The following is an 18,610-nucleotide window of genomic DNA, read 5'->3' on the forward strand; positions in this document are numbered from 1 at the left end:
CCGCCAAAGCTTCCGACTTGTCAAAATTAATGCTCAGACCGGAAAACATACCAAATTGTTGGATAATCTGAATTAGAGCAGGCACTCCCGTAAGTGCATCCCCCAAAAATATAAGCATATCGTCAGCGAATAGATTAATTTTAAATTCTTGCGGCCCCAGATGTATTCCCCGCAGTTTTGTAGTGTGCCTGATCTTAATCGCTAGAGGTTCAAGGGCCAACACGAACAGCATAGGAGAGAGCGGACATCCCTGACGCGTGCCTCGAGCTAGGGAGAAGGAGGAGGTGAGCGCCCCATTCACCAAGATCTGTGCAGTCGGCTGCTCATATAGCGACCGAATTCCGGCCAGAAAGCTCCCCATGATGCCCATCTGTGGTAAAATCCAGAACAGATAATCCCAGAGAACTTTATCAAATGCCTTTTCCGCATCCAGGCTGACAATAAGGGCATTCTCCTGACCCGGATGACTCCGTAGCACTGCCGGGTTCTGTAGCACAGATAGGGCTCGTAAAACATTAGCAGAAGAATACCGCCCTGGAACAAACCCGGCCTGATCCGGGTGAACCAGACCGGGCAAGACCTTGCCAAGACGTGCAGCCATAATGGCCGCGAAGAGCTTAATATCTTGATTCAACAGAGATATAGGCCGATAGGACCCCAGCTGGTCTTCCGCCCTTCCAGGTTTTGGTAAAACAACGATATGCGCATGAGTAAGTCGATGTGAAGGCAAGCCCCCCCCACACATGGCCTGACATAAAGCCTGAAAGGGACCAATAATCTTCTCCCCCAGCAATTTGTAGTATTCGGGGCCCAGTCCATCCGGGCCAGGAGCTTTCGCAAGCTTTAAAGCCCGTATAGCTCTCTGGATCTCAATGCCCTGCACTGGAGCGTTAAGTGCATCTCTCTGGTCCTGGGACAACTCAGGAAGGGGAAGGCCACGAAAAAACTCTGCTCTCTGCTCAGTGTCACAGCTCCCCCGATCATATAGAGCCCGATAGAACTGTACAAAGCTCTGTTGAATAGCCTCGGGCGAAGTTGCCTCAGAGCCATCAGGAGCCCAGATTTTGGGAATATGTTGCCTGCGGGCCCTGCGATTAACCAAGGAGGCCAACAATTTCCCTGCCTTGTTGCCCCACCTATGCAAAAGGTATTTATACATCTGAATATCCCGCAGGGCTCTCTGTGCCAGTAAATCATTAATTTGACGTCGCAACTCCACGTATTGACTCTTGAGGGCTGAGGAACTCTTTCTATGCAACTCCCCCCGCACCTGACCCAACTGACGGGACAGATCCAGCAGTGCCTTATCCTGTACTTTCCGCTTATGGGAGGTGTAAGCTATAATTTTACCCCTTAGAACAGCTTTACTAGCCTCCCAGTATACCACCTCGGAAACATCAGAAGAGGAGTTATCAGTTAGATAAGAATCCCATTGGTTCGCCAGGAAAGTGCGGAAATCTTTATCCTCATACAAAGTGGGATTCATTCTCCAGCCCGACAAGGTCCTCTGGGGCGCCTGGTGATCAAGAAGCTCCATCCAGACCATGTGATGATCGGAGAGTACTCCGTCCTCAATCATCACTCTACGGACTCCGGACAAAAGGGGTGGGGCAATTAGCAAATAATCCAATCTACTGTGTGCTTTATGCACTGGTGAATAGAAAGTAAAATCAGATTCGTCTGGATGGAGCGTGCGCCAAAGGTCCACAAGGCCCAACTGCGAAGCAACAAAGTTGATCCCCTTGTGTTCCCCTTGATGTAAGCGAGGCCTGGGAGGTTTACAGTCAATTAGGGGGTCAGCAGTAATGTTGAAATCCCCACCGAGCACCAGTTGGTACTCAGAAAAGGGAGCAAGGGCAGCAACTAATACAGAGAAAAAACGATGAGAATACACATTAGGGGCATAGATAGAGCAAAAAACATATTTCGTTCCCTGAAACACCCCTGCCCAAATTACATACCGGCCCTCAGAATCCGAAATCATTTTGTGCATAGTACAGGTATGTTTCTTATGGAAAAGCACAGCTACACCCCTCTGTCTGTTATTAAAGAAAGCAAAGACAAGCTCACCCACCCAATCCCTGCGGAGCTTAGCATGCTCAGACGCGTTGAGATGCGTCTCTTGAAGAAGCAAGACATCCACCTGTAGTTTCCTACAGTACTGAAGTACCTTACTACGCTTAACAGGAGAGTGCAACCCATCTACATTAAAGCTAGCAATCTTAACCCCAGGCATAATACCCAAATATAACCAAAGTACACAAAAAAGACCAAAGATCATATGGGGCGGCAGCACCAGCCTCCCAGCCGAGCCGGCGCTCCGTCCACTCAAACAGAAAAGCAGTCTGAGCCAGATTCCCAGGATGCAACCCATACCCCAAACTACCCACCAACACAACTGCCAACTTCTTCAGACAAACCCCCCCCTACAAACAAAATGACCCACCCCCCTCCCCTCCAGCAACCCCCCCGCCTCTTCCCCCATCCACACTGGCGACCACACCCCCATGCCACCAACACCCACCACACTCAAACACAGATGCTCACACTCCCCCCGCACCCTCCCCCAACCCCCCCCCTCACGCACCTCCAACCACAAGTACCGGTCGCAGCCAGGACCCAACTAAAACAAAATAGAACAGTGGAGAACAGAGAACAGGAAAACATCCCAGACCCTGGACATAAAGGCTAAACACAGAGGGTCAAAAAGAGCAGAAAAGATCCAAGATCCAAGACAGCCAGCCCCGCACAACAGAACAAGGCAGCTAACTCTCCAGGTCAAATCAAAGAGATATTCAGAAAATAGTTATCAAATGTCCAGTCCTGCGCAAAAGCCGGCTGAGAGGGGTAGGATCAACCCCTCCCCAAGTATCATGTCAGCAAACCGCCAAAGGCCCTCCATCACGAATCCGGTGGCATCGCAACCATGTCCAAACAAATAGGCTTCATCCAAAGGGCAGCAAAGTAATCCAAACAGGCAAGAATAGTCCTTGTCCTAGATGAATCCATGAGAAAGCATGGTGGGCCCGAAGGTTCACCCCCAAAACAGAATTCTCCTAGTCTTCAGGCAGGGATGCTCCCTAAAGAACATGCTCATTACTGAGCAGGGAGACTCTCAATGAAGCGCTTCAGCTCCTCTGCCTTAGATACCGTAAAGGTGCGGTTCTCATAGGTCAAGCGCACCTTAGCCGGGTAAAGAAAGGCAAATCGAATTCCTCTGGAAACCAGTTGAGAGCAGTAAGGCGTGAAGGTTCTTCTCAGCTCCGCCACTTTAGTAGAGAAATCCTGAAATATCAATAGCTTAGCACCCTCGTATAGCAGATGACGCGTCTTCTTAAACAGATCAAGTAAGCGGGCCTTAACAGCATAGTTGTGGAAGCGGGCCAGCACAGCTCGAGGTCTGTTATTACCATCCGAGTCACGTCGGTGCCCCACACGGTGAACCCGCTCCACCACCACAGGTCCCTCAGCGTCCGGGAATCCGAGCTCCTTGGGCAGCCATTGTTCAATCAAATGCTTAAGCTCAGAATCATGTACAGTCTCTGGTATGCCAATAAATCTAAGATTCTTTCTGCGAGCTCGGTTCTCCTGATCTTCCACTTTCTCCTCCAGCTGGGAAACCCGGGCCTCCAGAGAAGCAAGCTTGCCATCTGCTATTCCAGCCCTGTCCTCTTGAGCCGATAGTCGCTCTTCTACTTGTTGTAGTTGTGCAGCCTGCCCCACCAAGGTATCTTTAAGGTCATCCATGGAGGCATGCAGCTTAGCCAGTTTTTCATCAAGCAGCTGCGAGAGGTGCCTCATGGAGACCTGCATCACCTCGTCTGGGGATTGGGCCGACACGGCGTCTGTTTGGGTCTCCGCCATCTTGCTCGCCGGGCTCCCAGAGGTCTTTGTCGGCCGCGAAACCTTTGGCGGCATACTCCGCCGCTAGAGAGTGCAAGTTATGGTGCTCAGCCCCCAGCCGGCTCCCGATGTCTATCAGCAACTGTGCCTTTAAGGATCAAGCATCAAGCAAGGGCTGGTCAGAAGCACACCAGGAAGGGAGGAAGTCGGCTGAAGTCGATGGAGGCAAAGCGGATCGCAGTGCTCAAAGCTCAGACTCACCAGCCAGCACGTGGTCCCCCGCCATCTTGTGCTCCGGGCTCCCGGCTCCTAAAGGTCTGCATCGGCCGCAAATTCGCTGGCAGCATGCTCCTCCGCTGGTGTGTGCAAGCCACGTTTTTTAGCCCGCCGCCGGTTCCTGATGCCTAGCAACGGCTGCGCCTCGTATTTTGAGTCATGTACTGGTCGGGAGCGCGCCGAGAGGGGAGGAAGTCGGGGGAAGCAGAGCGGAGCTCGGTGTACGGGCGTCCGCTCAGGAACCAGCCATCACGTGACCCCCTGCTGCTTGTATCTTAAACGGTTTACATTGAATAGTGGCTGGATATTCTAAGTATTTTTCCCCTATCTGTCCTGGTGGGGTCGCAATCTAATTATGATATTTAGGGCAATGGAGAGTTAAGTGACTTATACAGGGTCACAAGAAGCAGCACTAGGATTGAACTCACAGCCTCAGGGTGCTGAGAAAGCTACTCTAACCACTAGACCACTCCTCCACTTTAGAAAGATCTTAATTTAGGGTGATATTCTGTAAACCGCTAAAGCTTAGCTGCTGATAAGCACCCTACTGGCACCTAAGTTAACTGTGAAACGCCATTTAAAACAGCAAAAAACAATAAAAATAAAGTGCCTACCAGCACCTAAATAACAGACATTGGAATAGCATCTAAGTAGGCGTTTTACGGGGCTTAATGCCACTATGGGCGTGTCACCCTCAGTCTACACCCAACCCCCTTAAACCCCACCTCTACCCTTCTTTCTCCACTCTAATCTTCTGTATAGTCCACTTTCGGCCTATACTCAAATAACTTGTATCTAAACTAAACTACTTATATTTAAACTACTGTCCTTAATTTGCTGTATAGTCCCTATATCTAAACTGCTGCACAGTCTCGTATGTCCAAGGATTTAAATCTACTGTATAATCTTGTATGTCCAATTCACTCCATTGTGACTCTTTACTTGTAAACCGTTCTGAGCTACTGGGAGGACGGGATAAAAATCTAAATAAATAAATAAATAAATAATGCCAGAAGTGGCGTTAGGCACCATAAAGTGCCTATGTAAGCACGATTCAAGGCATAGATAGGCACTGAAAGGCACAAAGAGAGAAATCCAACTGAACTGCAGTAAACGTCAAGCAACAGAGAACCAAAGAAAAATACTGCAGACGATGCACTTGATGCCTTGCATCACTAAATCTCACACCAGTTTGGCGACCATCTCCACCTTCACCTATTTCCCATGCCATTGGTATTTTTACACAGAGTAACATTGTCCAATATATTTTATAATAGGACCCCTGAGGAAGATGTGTTAATCGAAACCCAGACCGTGTCGGGCCCTTGTTCCCTTATCACCAGGGTGAACCCCATTGAAAAAAACAACGTTCATTCATAGAAATAAAGACTTGGCATCATGTAAATCGTCTCTGCAGTATTTTTTCTTTGGTTTTCTACAGATAGGCACTGGAAATGTAGGCCTGGAAAACCCTGGCCTACATTTCCAGCGCCTATTTGTCCCTGACGCGCAATTATCATGCGTCATGTGATTGTCATGTGACTTGTAATTGGCTGCTTTTTAGGTGGCCGCTGATATCAGCGCCAAATAGAGAATCTGGGCCTTAATGATTACATATATATCAGGGTTATACAGAAAGTCAAATTCTTAAATCAGAGGTGAAGTTGTAAGGAGTTACTGGAGAAACATTATAATCCTTCATTCAAAATATTTATTACTATCTTACCTTCTACAAAATCTATAAGAAAACGCTGCACTTTGAAACAATTGATTTTTATGCAATACTTTTTTAACTGCAGCTTTGACCTCGTTGTTCCTTACACTGTATATCAATGGGTTTAACATGGGAATAACCACACTATAAGCCAAAGAAAGCACTTTTCCCTGTTCCTTAGAATACATAGAAGCTGGCTTAACATAAGTGAAAATGGAAGTACCATACAGTAATGACACAGCAGTGAAATGGGAGGCACAGGTTGAGAAGGCCTTCCGTCTCCCCTCACTCGATCGGATCTTCAGTATAGCAGAGATAATGTAAATATAAGAGGCAAGAACAATTAGAAGACTGCCACCCCCAAAGATGCTTGGGAAGATGAAAAGCAGAATTTCATTAACTCTTGTATCGGAACAAGCAAGTTTTAACAAGGGTGGGATATCACAAAAGAAATGGTAGATCTCACTGGAACCACAGAAGTTCAGTTGGAAGGTAACCACAGTATGGATAACTGCATGCAGAAGGCCGCTAAGGTAAGAAGATGCCACCAATTGTAGACACAGTTTCTTGTTTACAATAACTGCATAGAGAAATGGATTACAAATGGCCACATAACGATCATAGGCCATCATTGCGAGAAGGATGCATTCAGCTGTCCCAAATGAAACGGTGGTAAACATCTGTACAGCACAACCATAGAAGGAAATATGGGTTTCTTCTGAATAGAGTGTATCCAGCAAGGTAGGTGAAACAGAAGAGGAAAAACATATATCTATGAAAGACAGGTTCCTAAGAAATAGATACATAGCCGACTGCAGTTGTATATCGATCCTCGTTAACACAATAATACTAATATTGCCCACCAGGGTTATAAAGTACACAACAGTGAAGAACAGACAGAGAAAAATCTTAAGTTCTGGAAGGTTGGTAAGTCCTAGAAGATTGAATTCTTTAACTGTGGTTTGATTTCTCAGCTCCATTGACTTTGATCAATTTGCTTTGGAGAATCAAAGAGTAGAAGCCTGTGAAATGAACACAGAAGTGTATATTAATTCAGAAATCATGTATGAACAACATTTAAGTACAGATAAGTGATCTTATTTATTTGCTATAGAAAAAAATCTTCTTTGCTGATATCTGAGTCCATGAAACCGAAGACTTGAAAAGTACTCATATTTAAAGATAATAAATTTACAGAAATGTTTTATTCAAGGAATACAGGACTTGTTTTGAAATTAGGTTAAACATCTAAGAATAATATTATCTGGGTTTTCTCTCAGTCTGGAATTCTCCAAATACAAATGAGCTTTTAGCAAAAATGGCAAACTTTATGTCTTCCATTTCTAGGTCATATAGTTAACATTAGCGAACATTGAACCCTGCTCAACACTGAACTAAAGACCTTGCCAATTGCATTTTGATACCCACAGTCCAGCACAAATGTCTGGGCACCTATATATACAGGATTCCCAATAAGAAAAACTTGGGAAAAATGTTATTCATTATCACTTGGGTGAAATGTATAACATAACAATACCAACAACAGCCAATTTGATATCTCAAAACTCCACTCAAAAGTGCTCAGGACCGTTTGCTGGTAAAAAGATCACAAGCGGGGTAGATCCCCGTAAGCGGTGTCATTTCCTTTTAATCACCACACTTTTGATCTCACTTTTTTAGTGGTCCTGCTGATCCTTGAGTTAACAATAGTGTCCATTGCTACCAATTCTATACTATTACTTATCTCTGATAGCAATTCCAAGTCCTCTGCATTCTGACTCATTTCACCAGTCCGGCTTCTTCAGAGAACCCACTGCATTTTAAAGCTTTTGTATTCCAAAGTGATCTGATGTCCTTCACTTCCTCTTACTCACAGCTGAAAATTAGCAGTTAGCACCTAAGTGAAAAGCAGCCATTTTAGGGACATTGTGTTGGAGTCAGCAGTTGGCTGGTTAAGTGCTGACATTTAGGGGCTGATTCTATAAGTGGCACCTACCACGTGTCAATCATGTTGAAGTGCCACATACCCCCCTCTTCTACTAAACCGCGCTAGTGGTTTTAGCATGGGGAGCCGCGCTGAATGGCCCGCACTGCTCCCGATACGCATAGAGTTCTTATGAGAGTCATTCAGTGTGGCTCCCGGTGCTAATACCGCTAACGCTGTTTAGTAGAAGAGGCCCATAGTTTTTCAAGTTTCAAGTTTTTATTAAAATTTATCTCGCTTATCAAGCTTCTAAGTGGCTTACAATTATGATTCTGCAATGTTGATATGTTTTGGATGCTTTGATTTAAAGTGGTTTATACATTTTTTTAAATAAATGATATAAAATAATAAAATAAGGGATATATAGAACTAGACAAATATTTACACTGGACTTTGATTATAAGGTGTAAAGGGGTGAAAGACAATATTGAATAGGAAAGTAAGACATAGAGGGTAAGTACATAGGGCAGGGGTAGGCAATTCCGGACCTTGAGAGCCAGAGCCAGGTCAGGTTTTCAGGATATCCACAATAAATATGCATGAGATAGATTTGCATCTCAAGGAGGCAGTGCATGCAAATCCATCTCATACATATTCATTGTGGGTATCCTGAATACCTGACCTGGCTCTGGCTCTCCAGGACCGGAATTGCCTACCCCTGACATAGGGGAAAGGGTATTTACATCTGTGAAAAGGGAAAGTCAGGATGTTATAGGCTATAGGTTGAACACGTCTTTGAACAAGAATGTTTTTAGGTTTGATTTAAACCTGTCAAGATCTTTTTCTTCCCAAAGATGATTGGGCTACCCGCCAGTACCTAATAATGAACTTAGGCACCATTAGTACAGGCCAGGGTTTTAGAGGCCTACATTTCCAGTGCCTAGGTTTGTTGTAGAATCATGCTTGGTGGCGTTGAGTGACGCCTAAGGTCAACTCTACCACTAAACACGCCTAGGTTTTTTAAAATTGGTTTTTGATTGCGTGATCAATTATGGAGCCACTTAAAGCCGATTGAAACAGTTAAGTTAGGTCCTGGCAGGCATGATCTAGGCACCTACTGGCATCTAACTTTAAGCTTAGGGCTTAACTAACCAAGGTAATTGCATACATGGGACCATATAAAACATGGTCCTATCCTTATGAGGCAGCTCATGGCTGGTTAAGTATTGAATATTGACTTAACCAGCTATGTGTTAGCTGGTGCTGCATAATTCAGATATTCATTGCTGAAGGCTGGACATGGCCTAGCATTGAATGTCCAGCAACAGGGTCAGATTTCCACCCCAGAACAAAAGAATTGACCCAAATATCTCCACAGACCAAAAATCCAAAGAGAAACAAAAACCATTGTGGAGAAGTAATGTTGATGGAGATGGACTTTATTAATGATAAAACTTGACAAACCACATACAAAACCTCTCGGACTCTCGGCTGAGCGCCTTGGACCCTGGACCCAACACGGTCCATGTTTCGACAAGAATGTCTTCTTCAGGGGTCCCTATGAGTCCTAAAGAAAGAATACGTGGATAAATTGAATAGTCCAATAGTATTGGTTTGTAGACATTCCGCTGAAGAGAAGGGCTCATAGGGGCCCCTGAAGAAGATTGTTTATAAGTGCTTATTTGATTATTATTATTTGTATGTAAATTGTATTGCACTTTTTGTTGGCATTAAAAACTAAATAAAAAAATTTTTTAAATGAAAATTCCTTAAAAAACAAGCAAACCCATTTGCTAATACTTCAACCACCTGGTGGTTTGATTCAGAGATATCCTATTCTTTATTAATTTTTATTTATTTTAGCATTTATATATGACTTATAGCCTGAGTGGCTAACATTCAGGTACCAATGCACAAAAGAAATTGCAGAGAAGTCAGCAGTCAAGTTGAGGATTGACAAAAGCAATCTTTATTCGTGACAGCCACTGTAGACTCAAGACTAACAGTGTTTCGGCCAATGCAGGCCTTTGTCAAGAGTCCAAAGCCTGTTTTTCCTCTTTTTTGGTTGGTCCCATTTTGTAGCATGAGCTCCATACCTCCTCCTTCCTGAATAACTTCTAGCAACAGCCCAGTGTTCTGCAGCTTCCTGAAATGGCTCCTGATGCGCAGATTAATACATTCAGGTAGTCAATAATTTTTTTTTCTATCTGTCTCGGCGGACTCACACTCTATCTAATGTACCTGGGACAATGGGGGATTAAATGACTTGCCCAAGGTCACAAGGACAAGTATGGGATTTGAACCCACAACCTCAGAAAACAAAACCATCCTGCCCGAGAACTAGATAAAGCAATTACAGGATCAAAATTTACCCCCTGTTTTACTAAGGTGCGCTAAGCGTTTTAGGGTGCTCCAGCCAGTTTTTAATCCACATGAGTATTTCACCCTCGATTCCATGACTTGCAATTTTCCGAAGTAGTCGTTCATGTCAAACACCTTCTGAAAATCCAGATATACAATGTCGACCAGGTCGCCCTTGTCTATCTGCCTGTTTACTCCCTCAAAGAAGTGCAGCAAGTTCGTCAAACACGATCTGCCTTTGCTGAAGCCATGTCGAGTGCTCCTTATCAGCCCATGTCCATCAAGGTGATCAATGATGCGGTCCTTTAGCAGCGCTTCTACCATCTTTCTCAGTACTGAGGTCTGTAGTTTCCCGGATCTCCCCTCGAACCTTTCTTGAAGATCGGCGTAACATTCACTACCTTCCAGTCTTCCGGAATCTTTTCTGATTTGATTGACAGATTGGCTATTAGTTGAAGCAGTCCAGCTATAGTCCCTTTCAGCTCCTTGATGACCCTTGGATGGATGCCATCTGGTCCTGGGGATTTATCATTCTTAAGCCTATCAATCTGCCTACATACCTCCTCTAGACTGACCCTCAACCCTGTATTTAAATGTCTCTATCATATCGCCTCTCTCTCTCTCTCGCATTTCCTCTAAAGTATTTCCTCGCATTTCCTCTGTCCCCATACGCCTTATGAAGAAGACCACACACCATTTTAGTAGCCTTCCTCTGGACCGACTCCATCCTTTTTATATCTTTTTGAAGATGCAGTCTCCAGTATTGTACAAATATTCTAAATGAGGTCTCACCAGAGTCTTATACAGGGGCATCAATATTTCCTTTTTCCTATTGGCCATACGCGCTAAATCAACGTGTGCACTAACCGCTAACACAGCCATAGGATAACATGCACACATTAGCGTTTAGCACGCATTTAGTGTGCGCTAAAAAGCTTAGCGCACCTTTGTAAAAGAGGGGGTAAGCCACAACCAATTTTTTGATTGATACAATGAATTCATAGACAATGAGAAAGATGAAGGATAAAGGCCAAATGGTCCGTCTAGTCTGTCCATCTGCATCATCTATTTATTTTTTTAAAATTTGTCAATCGCCTATTCCTAGGTGGCCTTACAGAAGTAACATACACAAAATAGAACAAACAAGACTTGTACAAACATCTTGAACTAAAGATGGGTAATTACATCTTAAAAAGCCATGGTTTTCTAAATCCTCACAGTACAATTCATCCTAAAACCTATCTCCTCCTCTCCCTAAGAGATCCCGTGTGCCTGTCCCACACTTTCTTGAATTCAGACACGGTCTTTGCCTCCACCACCTCTTCCGAGAGACTATTCTACGCATTCTGTAAAAAAAGTATTTCCTTAGATTAAACCTTATAACTTCATCCTGTGCTCTCTCATTCTGGAGTTTTCCTTCATTTGAAAAACACTCACCTCCTGCCCCGGAAATATTTAAACAATCTTTATCATATCCCCTCTCTCGTGCCTTTCTTCCAGAGTATACATATTGAGGGCTATAAATTTGTTCCCAAATGTTTTATGACTAAGACCAATTTTGTTGTAGCCCTCTAGACCAACTCCATTCTATTTCTATCTTTTTGAAGGTGTGGTCTCCAGAATTGCACATAATATTCCAAGCGGGGCTTCACTAGAGACTTATATAATGCCACCTCTTTTTGCTACTGGCCATTCTTCTCCCTATGCACCTGAGCATCATTCTGGCTTTTGACTGCTGCCTTTTCTACCAGTTTTGCCACCTTAAAATCACCAGACACGATTACCCCAAAGTCTTGCTCTTCTTTCATACACAGAAGTATTTTTCCCCCTTTACTGTACTGTTCTCATGGATTTTTTTTGCAGCCCTACTGCATGACCCTGCATTTTTAAGCTAATTTTTTCAGATGAATACTGCAGCCAGAAATTTCTCTAGGAAACTGTATCATTACAAGACAGAAAATATCCATATTTCTGCCAGATATTTATTATCACATATGGAAAAAAAAATAGTAATCAAAATGTCTTCCTCTATGAACATTGTAGGCTTCTTTTACAAAGGTGCGCTAGCGTTTTTAGTGCACGCACTGGATTAGCGCGTGCTATAGTGTGCACAAGCTGAAAAATTGCCGCCTGGGTGTACTGATAGATAGGACCCTGAAACCGTCGGCACAATGCGCGGCAGCGGCAAAGAAAGCAAATAGAATGTTAGGCATGATAAAAGGAATCACACGTAGATCGGAGAAAATTATAATGCCGCTTTATAGGGCAATGGTCAGACCACACTTGGAATACTGTGTCCAACATTGGTCTCTCAACCTAAGGAAGAATATAAAACTGCTGGAGAGGGGCAGAGACGAACAACGAAGCTAGTAAAAGGTATGGAGAACTTGGAATACGAGGAACGACTTAAGAGACTGGGATTGTTCTCCTTTGAGAAAAGGAGACTGCGAGGGGATATGATCGAGATTTTCAAAATACTGAAAGGAATCGACAAAATAGAACAGGAAAAAAAATTATTTACAATGTCCAATGTGACACGGACAAGAGGACATGGACTGAAGCTAAGGGGGGACAAGTCCAGGACAAATATCAGGAAGTTCTGTTTCACGCAACGAGTGGTGGACACCTGGAATGCTCTCCCAGAGGAGGTTATTGCGGAATTCACTGTTCTAGGATTTAAACGCAAACTAGATGCTCATCTCCTTACGAGAGGCATAGAGGGATATAGGTGACTAAAATTACGCCAGGTGTACACCTGGCTGGGCCTCCGCTTGTGCGGATCGCCGGACTTGATGGACCGAAGGTCTGATCTGGAGATGGCGGTTCTTATGGTCTTATGAATAGCAAGATTCCGGAATCCCAGAGAGTAGCAACATTCCAGAGCTGAGATTGTGACATGAACAAGAGGACATGGACTGAAGCTAAGAGGGGACAAGTCCAGGACAAATATCAGGAAGTTCTGCTTCACGCAACGAGTGGTGGACACCTGGAATGCTCTCCCAGAGGAGGTTATTGCGGAATCCACCGTGCTAGGATTTAAACGCAAACTAGATGCTTTTCTCCTTACGAGAGGCATAGAGGGATATGGGTGACTAAAATTACGCCAGGTGAACACATGGCTGAGCTTCCGCATATGCGGATCGTCGGACTTGATGGACCGAAGGTCTGATCCGGAGATGACAGTTCTTATGTTCTTATGCTTAAAAGGAGGTGGTAGCGGCTAGCATGCGTGGCATTTTAGTGCACGCTATAACTGCTAGGGCACCTTTGTAAAAGGAGCCCTTTATTTTTTCACCATTCACTGGCTTGCACTGAACTTATTTTTATGATTTTAAAGTATAGCCATTTAGATAAAGAAATGGCCATGTAAGATTATCATCATTAATACCCTGTCACTATAATTGAGAAATGAACACATTTTTTACCTTGAAGAATATGAAGATAGAGAAATGAATAAGACCCTCGATACATCAGGATGAACAAGTGAGTCCAACTGGAACATGGAGTGTTTTGCTCAGCACTGCATGTGCGTCTTATAAAGGCTTCTACTGATTCCCTGGGACGCATTCCCTTAGGAAGAAAGGATAGTAATTCATTCTATATTGAGAGTGAGCCATTGAAAGGCTTCTATTTTGTTATGACAATATACGGCAAATGGAAGAATCTTTCATGAGACGTGAACATCCGGGACACATTAAATTCTTACTATTTTCAATAGCATATAGAATAATATTCTTTTTCTGGAAATACATAGCCAATTTTTTTTATGTCTCAATTAATATTACTCTGAAAAAAAGAAGAGAAATTTATAGCATGAAAGGCGAAAGGGGTTGGGTTAGTACAGGGGTGTCCAACCTTTTGGCTTCCCTGGGCCACATTGGCTGAAAAAAATTTTCTGGGCCACACAAATGCGCAAACGCTGCAGCAAGACAGAGGAGGGAGCCGGCAAGATGGTAAACACCTGGAGGCAACAGAGGAAAACACTGCATCGCCCTCGACCGGTGCCGCACAAAATACTTCACAGGGCCACAGGTTGGACACCCCTGGGTTAATACATAGTAAGGACACTAAGATAGAAACCAGTCAAAATAAATGAATGTTGAAACTCACCATCAGTATTTAAAAGCACTTATCCAATTTTCAACAATTGCTAACTGGATACGTGTCAGACAGCAGGATAATTAGTGGCAATAAGTAGAAACTGTATTACTGAATATTCCCTCCGATCATCTTGGCATTGTCTGGACAGTGCTGGGGCACTCCATGGGTAGAGAATGACCGGTACTGGAGGTTGTCCAGTTAGCTGTCCACTAACTGGATAATGACTCAACTACAGTTAGGAGCGAGAACAGGTTGTTCTAAGTTCAAAATCTATTTACCTGTCCAGAATGTGGTAATAGCTTTAATCACCAATCAAATTTAAAACTGCACAAGAGAATTCATATGGGGAGCAATTACCCCAAACTCTAGGCCAACATCTAAGCACCAATATCATTCCCTCTGCAATTCCCCCACCTGAGCACTGTGTACTGATGCATCTTCTTGCCCAGTTTGTCCAGACTAGAGTGTGTTGTGCATTGATTAAAGCTACAGCCTTAACACCATGAGGTTGTGGGTTCAAACCCACCCTGCTCCTTGTGACCCTGGGCAAGTCACTTAATCCCCCCAGTGCCCCAGGTACATTAGATAGATGATGAGCCCACTGGGACGGACAGGGAAAAATGCTTAAGTACCTGAATAAATTAAGGTAAACCGTTCTGAGGTCCCTTGGGAGAACAGTGAACACTTGCTAAACAGTTTGGAAACTAACTACTCTAGTCTACTTTCCTTTGCCAAGTTTATGTATTATGCATTACGTTACTGTTAACCGAGTTGGTTGATGACCCTGTCTATAAAATTAACCCCCTCTTTTACAAAGGTGTGCTATGCTTTTTAGCACGTCCTAAATATTAGCATGCGCTAAACGCGAATGCGTGCATGTTATTCTACGGATGTGCTAGCGTTTAGCGTGTGCGTGGATTTAGCACGCGCTAATTGCAGGCTAAAATGCTTTGTAAAAGAGGGCCTACGTTTTGGTTTAGTTTTAACAGTATAGAAAATTGAATAAATAAATAAAAATTATAAGCTCTTTAGAGCAGGGACTGTCTCTTATATGTTTTGATGTAAAGCACTGCATATGTCTAGTAGAGCCATAGAAATGATTAATAGTTGCAGAAGTAGCAGTTATTTAGTTAGGGATTCAAATGCTGCTGTTAACCAGAAAGCCCTGCCTGTCAGCGTCAGCCAGTATTTAGTATGGGGGGGGCCAATATTGAGTCAATGACGCTCAGCATTTGGCATTATTTCCAGATATTCAATGCCAGGCTCTGTCTAGGCTTCAGCACTGAATATTCAGTTTTATAGAGCTGGCTAAGACTGATATTCGCAAAACACAGGGGAAACAAATCCACAAAGGATAGAACAATGAAAACAAGTGGAATTGTCCAATAAAAAGGTGCACCAAATAAAGATGTCTTTCAACTCATCTGGACAATCAGGTTATTCTTTATTCTTCCAAAAATACTCGACCCGACATGTACATGTTTCGGCCCTACGGCCTGCGTCAGGAGTCTTAAAGATCTTTGGATGTAAATAACCTCTAGTATGGACCACTCTAGAAAACTGTATTTATCAGAACGCCGTCGTGTAGATGCTGGCTGTAAAGAAAAATCTACACGACGGCGTTCTGATAAATACAGTTTTCTAGAGTGGTCCATACTAGAGGTTATTTACATCCAAAGATCTTTAAGACTCCTGACGCAGGCCGTAGGGCCGAAACATGTACATGTCGGGTCGAGTATTTTTGGAAGAATAAAGAATAACCTGATTGTCCAGATGAGTTGAAAGACATCTTTATTTGGTGCACCTTTTTATTGGACAATTCCACTTGTTTTCATAAGTCTGATATTCAACACTTAACTGGCTGTGGGGTCATCACGTGAATTTTATGTAAATCCCATTAATAAGTACTGAATGCCAGTACTTAACTGGCCAACAGGCGACTCCATTCCCTGAATGCCCTTAAATAACTAGTTTGCAGTTGGCATTAACCAATTATTTTAAGTGGTGTACTAACCACTTCTCAGTAGGATAGATGAACGGATTTGGCCACCTTTCCTTAGCCACATTGTGTTAACCATTCTATGGGTTGGTAACACTTACCGATCTTTGAAAATGCAAACGGCTTACATTGACGACCCCTGACCTAGACGCTTTGCTGAAACATGGCCTGTTATCATGTCCTTTAATAAACTTTAGGGGCCAGGTTCTATATAGGCCCTCTTTTACAAAGGATGCACTAAGCGTTTTGGCGCACGCAAAATCAACGCATGCGCTAACCGCTAACGCATCCATAGGATAACATGCACGCGTTTGCGTTTAGCGCGTGTTTAGCGTGCGCTAAAAGGTTTAGCACACCTTTGTAAGAGAGGGGGGTAAGAGTTCTAGAGGGGGGTAAGAGTGACACCCAATGACACCTAACCCCCTCTTTTACTAAGGTGCGCTAACGTGTCCATAGACTAACATGCACGCATTAGCACTTAGCGCATGCTAATCGGTTAGCGCACCTTGGTAAAAGAGGGCCTAAGTCAAGGAGCCCACCGATGCCTAATGACTACCTGAAAACTAGGCTTGGTTAAGGGTAGTATGGTGAGCAGGCAGCCTGCCCAACCAGTCATACTGCATCAAGCAAAAAAATAAAAAACAAAAACAACCCAAATAGGACTCTAGGGCTGGGGATTCACCCAGCTCCCTGAAGGACCTGACAATACTGATCTGAATTTGATTGGTTGAACAGTTGTTGCTTGCTACTTGCTCAACCAATCAAATTCAGAGCAGTGCCCTCAGGGCCTTCAGGGAGTTGGATGAATCCCCTGAAGGCCCTAACTGCACACCTCTGATACACTGTGACTAATAATTAGATTGGAATCCTCCTATCAAACAGTCAACACACAAATAAAAAAAACCTGGCTCTTTTGCATGATCTTCTTCACTCAAACTCTTCCCTGACACCCCTGACCTTGTTTACTTTTCCCTTCTTCTTTCATCTTGTTTTCCTCTATCTGATGTTCTATTTCTCTATTGTATCTGTATTGCTTATTGACTGTTACTCATTCAGTTGTAAAACACCTGGCTGTATATTTTTTTTTTAATCCAGCTGGCAGCAAATTAAATCTGTTCAAATAAATAACTAACAATGATAATAATTAGCACTAGAAGAATACGCTGAAATGTGTTGACATTTGAAAGAACTCGTATTTTGGATTTTTTCCTAACTTTTTAAGTTCTGTTCAAATTTAGTTATTGGTTTTTGTTTTTTTTATTTAAGTAACTAATCCCCTCTTTTACAAACGCAAAGCACGAGTTTTAGCGCCAGCAACTGCAGTAACTGCTCCGCCGCTCATAAGAATTCTATGAGCGTTGGAGCTGTTACCACTGCTGCCGGCACTAAAACCCGTGCTTTGCATTCATAAAAGAAGAGGTAAATTAATCTTTTAGCCCTCCACCCCTAGAATCTCCCCCCCCCCATCAAACCAGTTGAAGGTGCTCGTATGAGAATGATATTAAAGCCTGCTGCTTAGACTCATTGAAGATTCCTCTAAATTTAAATCAATGTTTAAAACCTTTCTCTTTAAAGAGGCGTACAAGACCTAGACCCTAAGCGTGACATAAACCCCCTCTTTTACTAAGGTGCGCTATGTGCAAGCTAAATATTACCGCGTGCTAAACACGCACTAAACACTAACGCACGCATGCATGTTGATTTAGCGTGCGCTAAACGCGCGCTAAAACGCTTAGCGCACCTTTGTAAAAGAGGGCCAAAATTTGCAGCATCCACTTTTTGTACTTTCCCTCCCCACCCTCCCTACAGTTTTTCCCTTTTGTATCCGGTGTAGTTGTTTATGGGGTCCTTTTACTAAGGCGCGCTAATATAATGGACGCCTTAGCATTTAGCGCGCGCTAATTGTTAGTGCACGCTAAATCGATTAGCGCGTGCTAAATCAGTTAGCGCACCTTAGTAAAAGGGCCCCAATGTGATTTGTCTAACAGTGTATTCGTGTATGTAATACCCCATATTTTTTTATTGTTACATTTTTACCACTGTATGATGTAAACCGCTTAGGAATTGAAGCGATATATCAAGCACTAATAAACTTGAAACTTTATTATTATTTGCTGATCAGAAAAAAAAAAATACATTTTTCTATTTTCTCTGTGAAGTATGCACTGGAATAGCTTCATATGGTTCAAAACCTGCTGGTCCTTCATGAATTACTGCTTAGTAATTAAAGAGTAATTAAAGAAACACCTAGGATGACTAAAAATATTGGGCAAATGTAAGCTTCATCCGATGCTTACATTTCATATCATGGTTATACAGAATACGGATTGGCAGTACAAAGTGTGCCACGTTAGAGAGAATAATCACATATCTTCAAGTAAAGCCTTATGAT

The 18,610-nt window shown here is 43.3% G+C and overlaps 1 protein-coding gene across 1 annotated transcript; it reads right to left on the reverse strand.

Moving 5' to 3' along the window:
* Window positions 1–5,841: 5,841 nt before the first annotated feature.
* Window positions 5,842–6,813, reverse strand: LOC117349642 (olfactory receptor 1020-like). The gene has a single exon (XM_033923235.1). The coding sequence runs from the start codon at window positions 6,811–6,813 to the stop codon at window positions 5,842–5,844; it is 972 nt and encodes a 323-aa protein (XP_033779126.1).
* Window positions 6,814–18,610: the final 11,797 nt, after the last annotated feature.

This window comes from Geotrypetes seraphini, chromosome 16 (genome assembly GCF_902459505.1).
Source record: "Geotrypetes seraphini chromosome 16, aGeoSer1.1, whole genome shotgun sequence".
In the NCBI taxonomy this organism is placed as follows: Eukaryota; Metazoa; Chordata; class Amphibia; order Gymnophiona; family Dermophiidae; genus Geotrypetes; species Geotrypetes seraphini.

What these genes read in the sequence shown, in the direction of transcription:
- LOC117349642 (XM_033923235.1), bottom strand. Translation starts at nt 6,813, where the DNA reads ATGGAGCTGAGAAATCAAACCACAGTTAAAGAATTCAATCTTCTAGGA.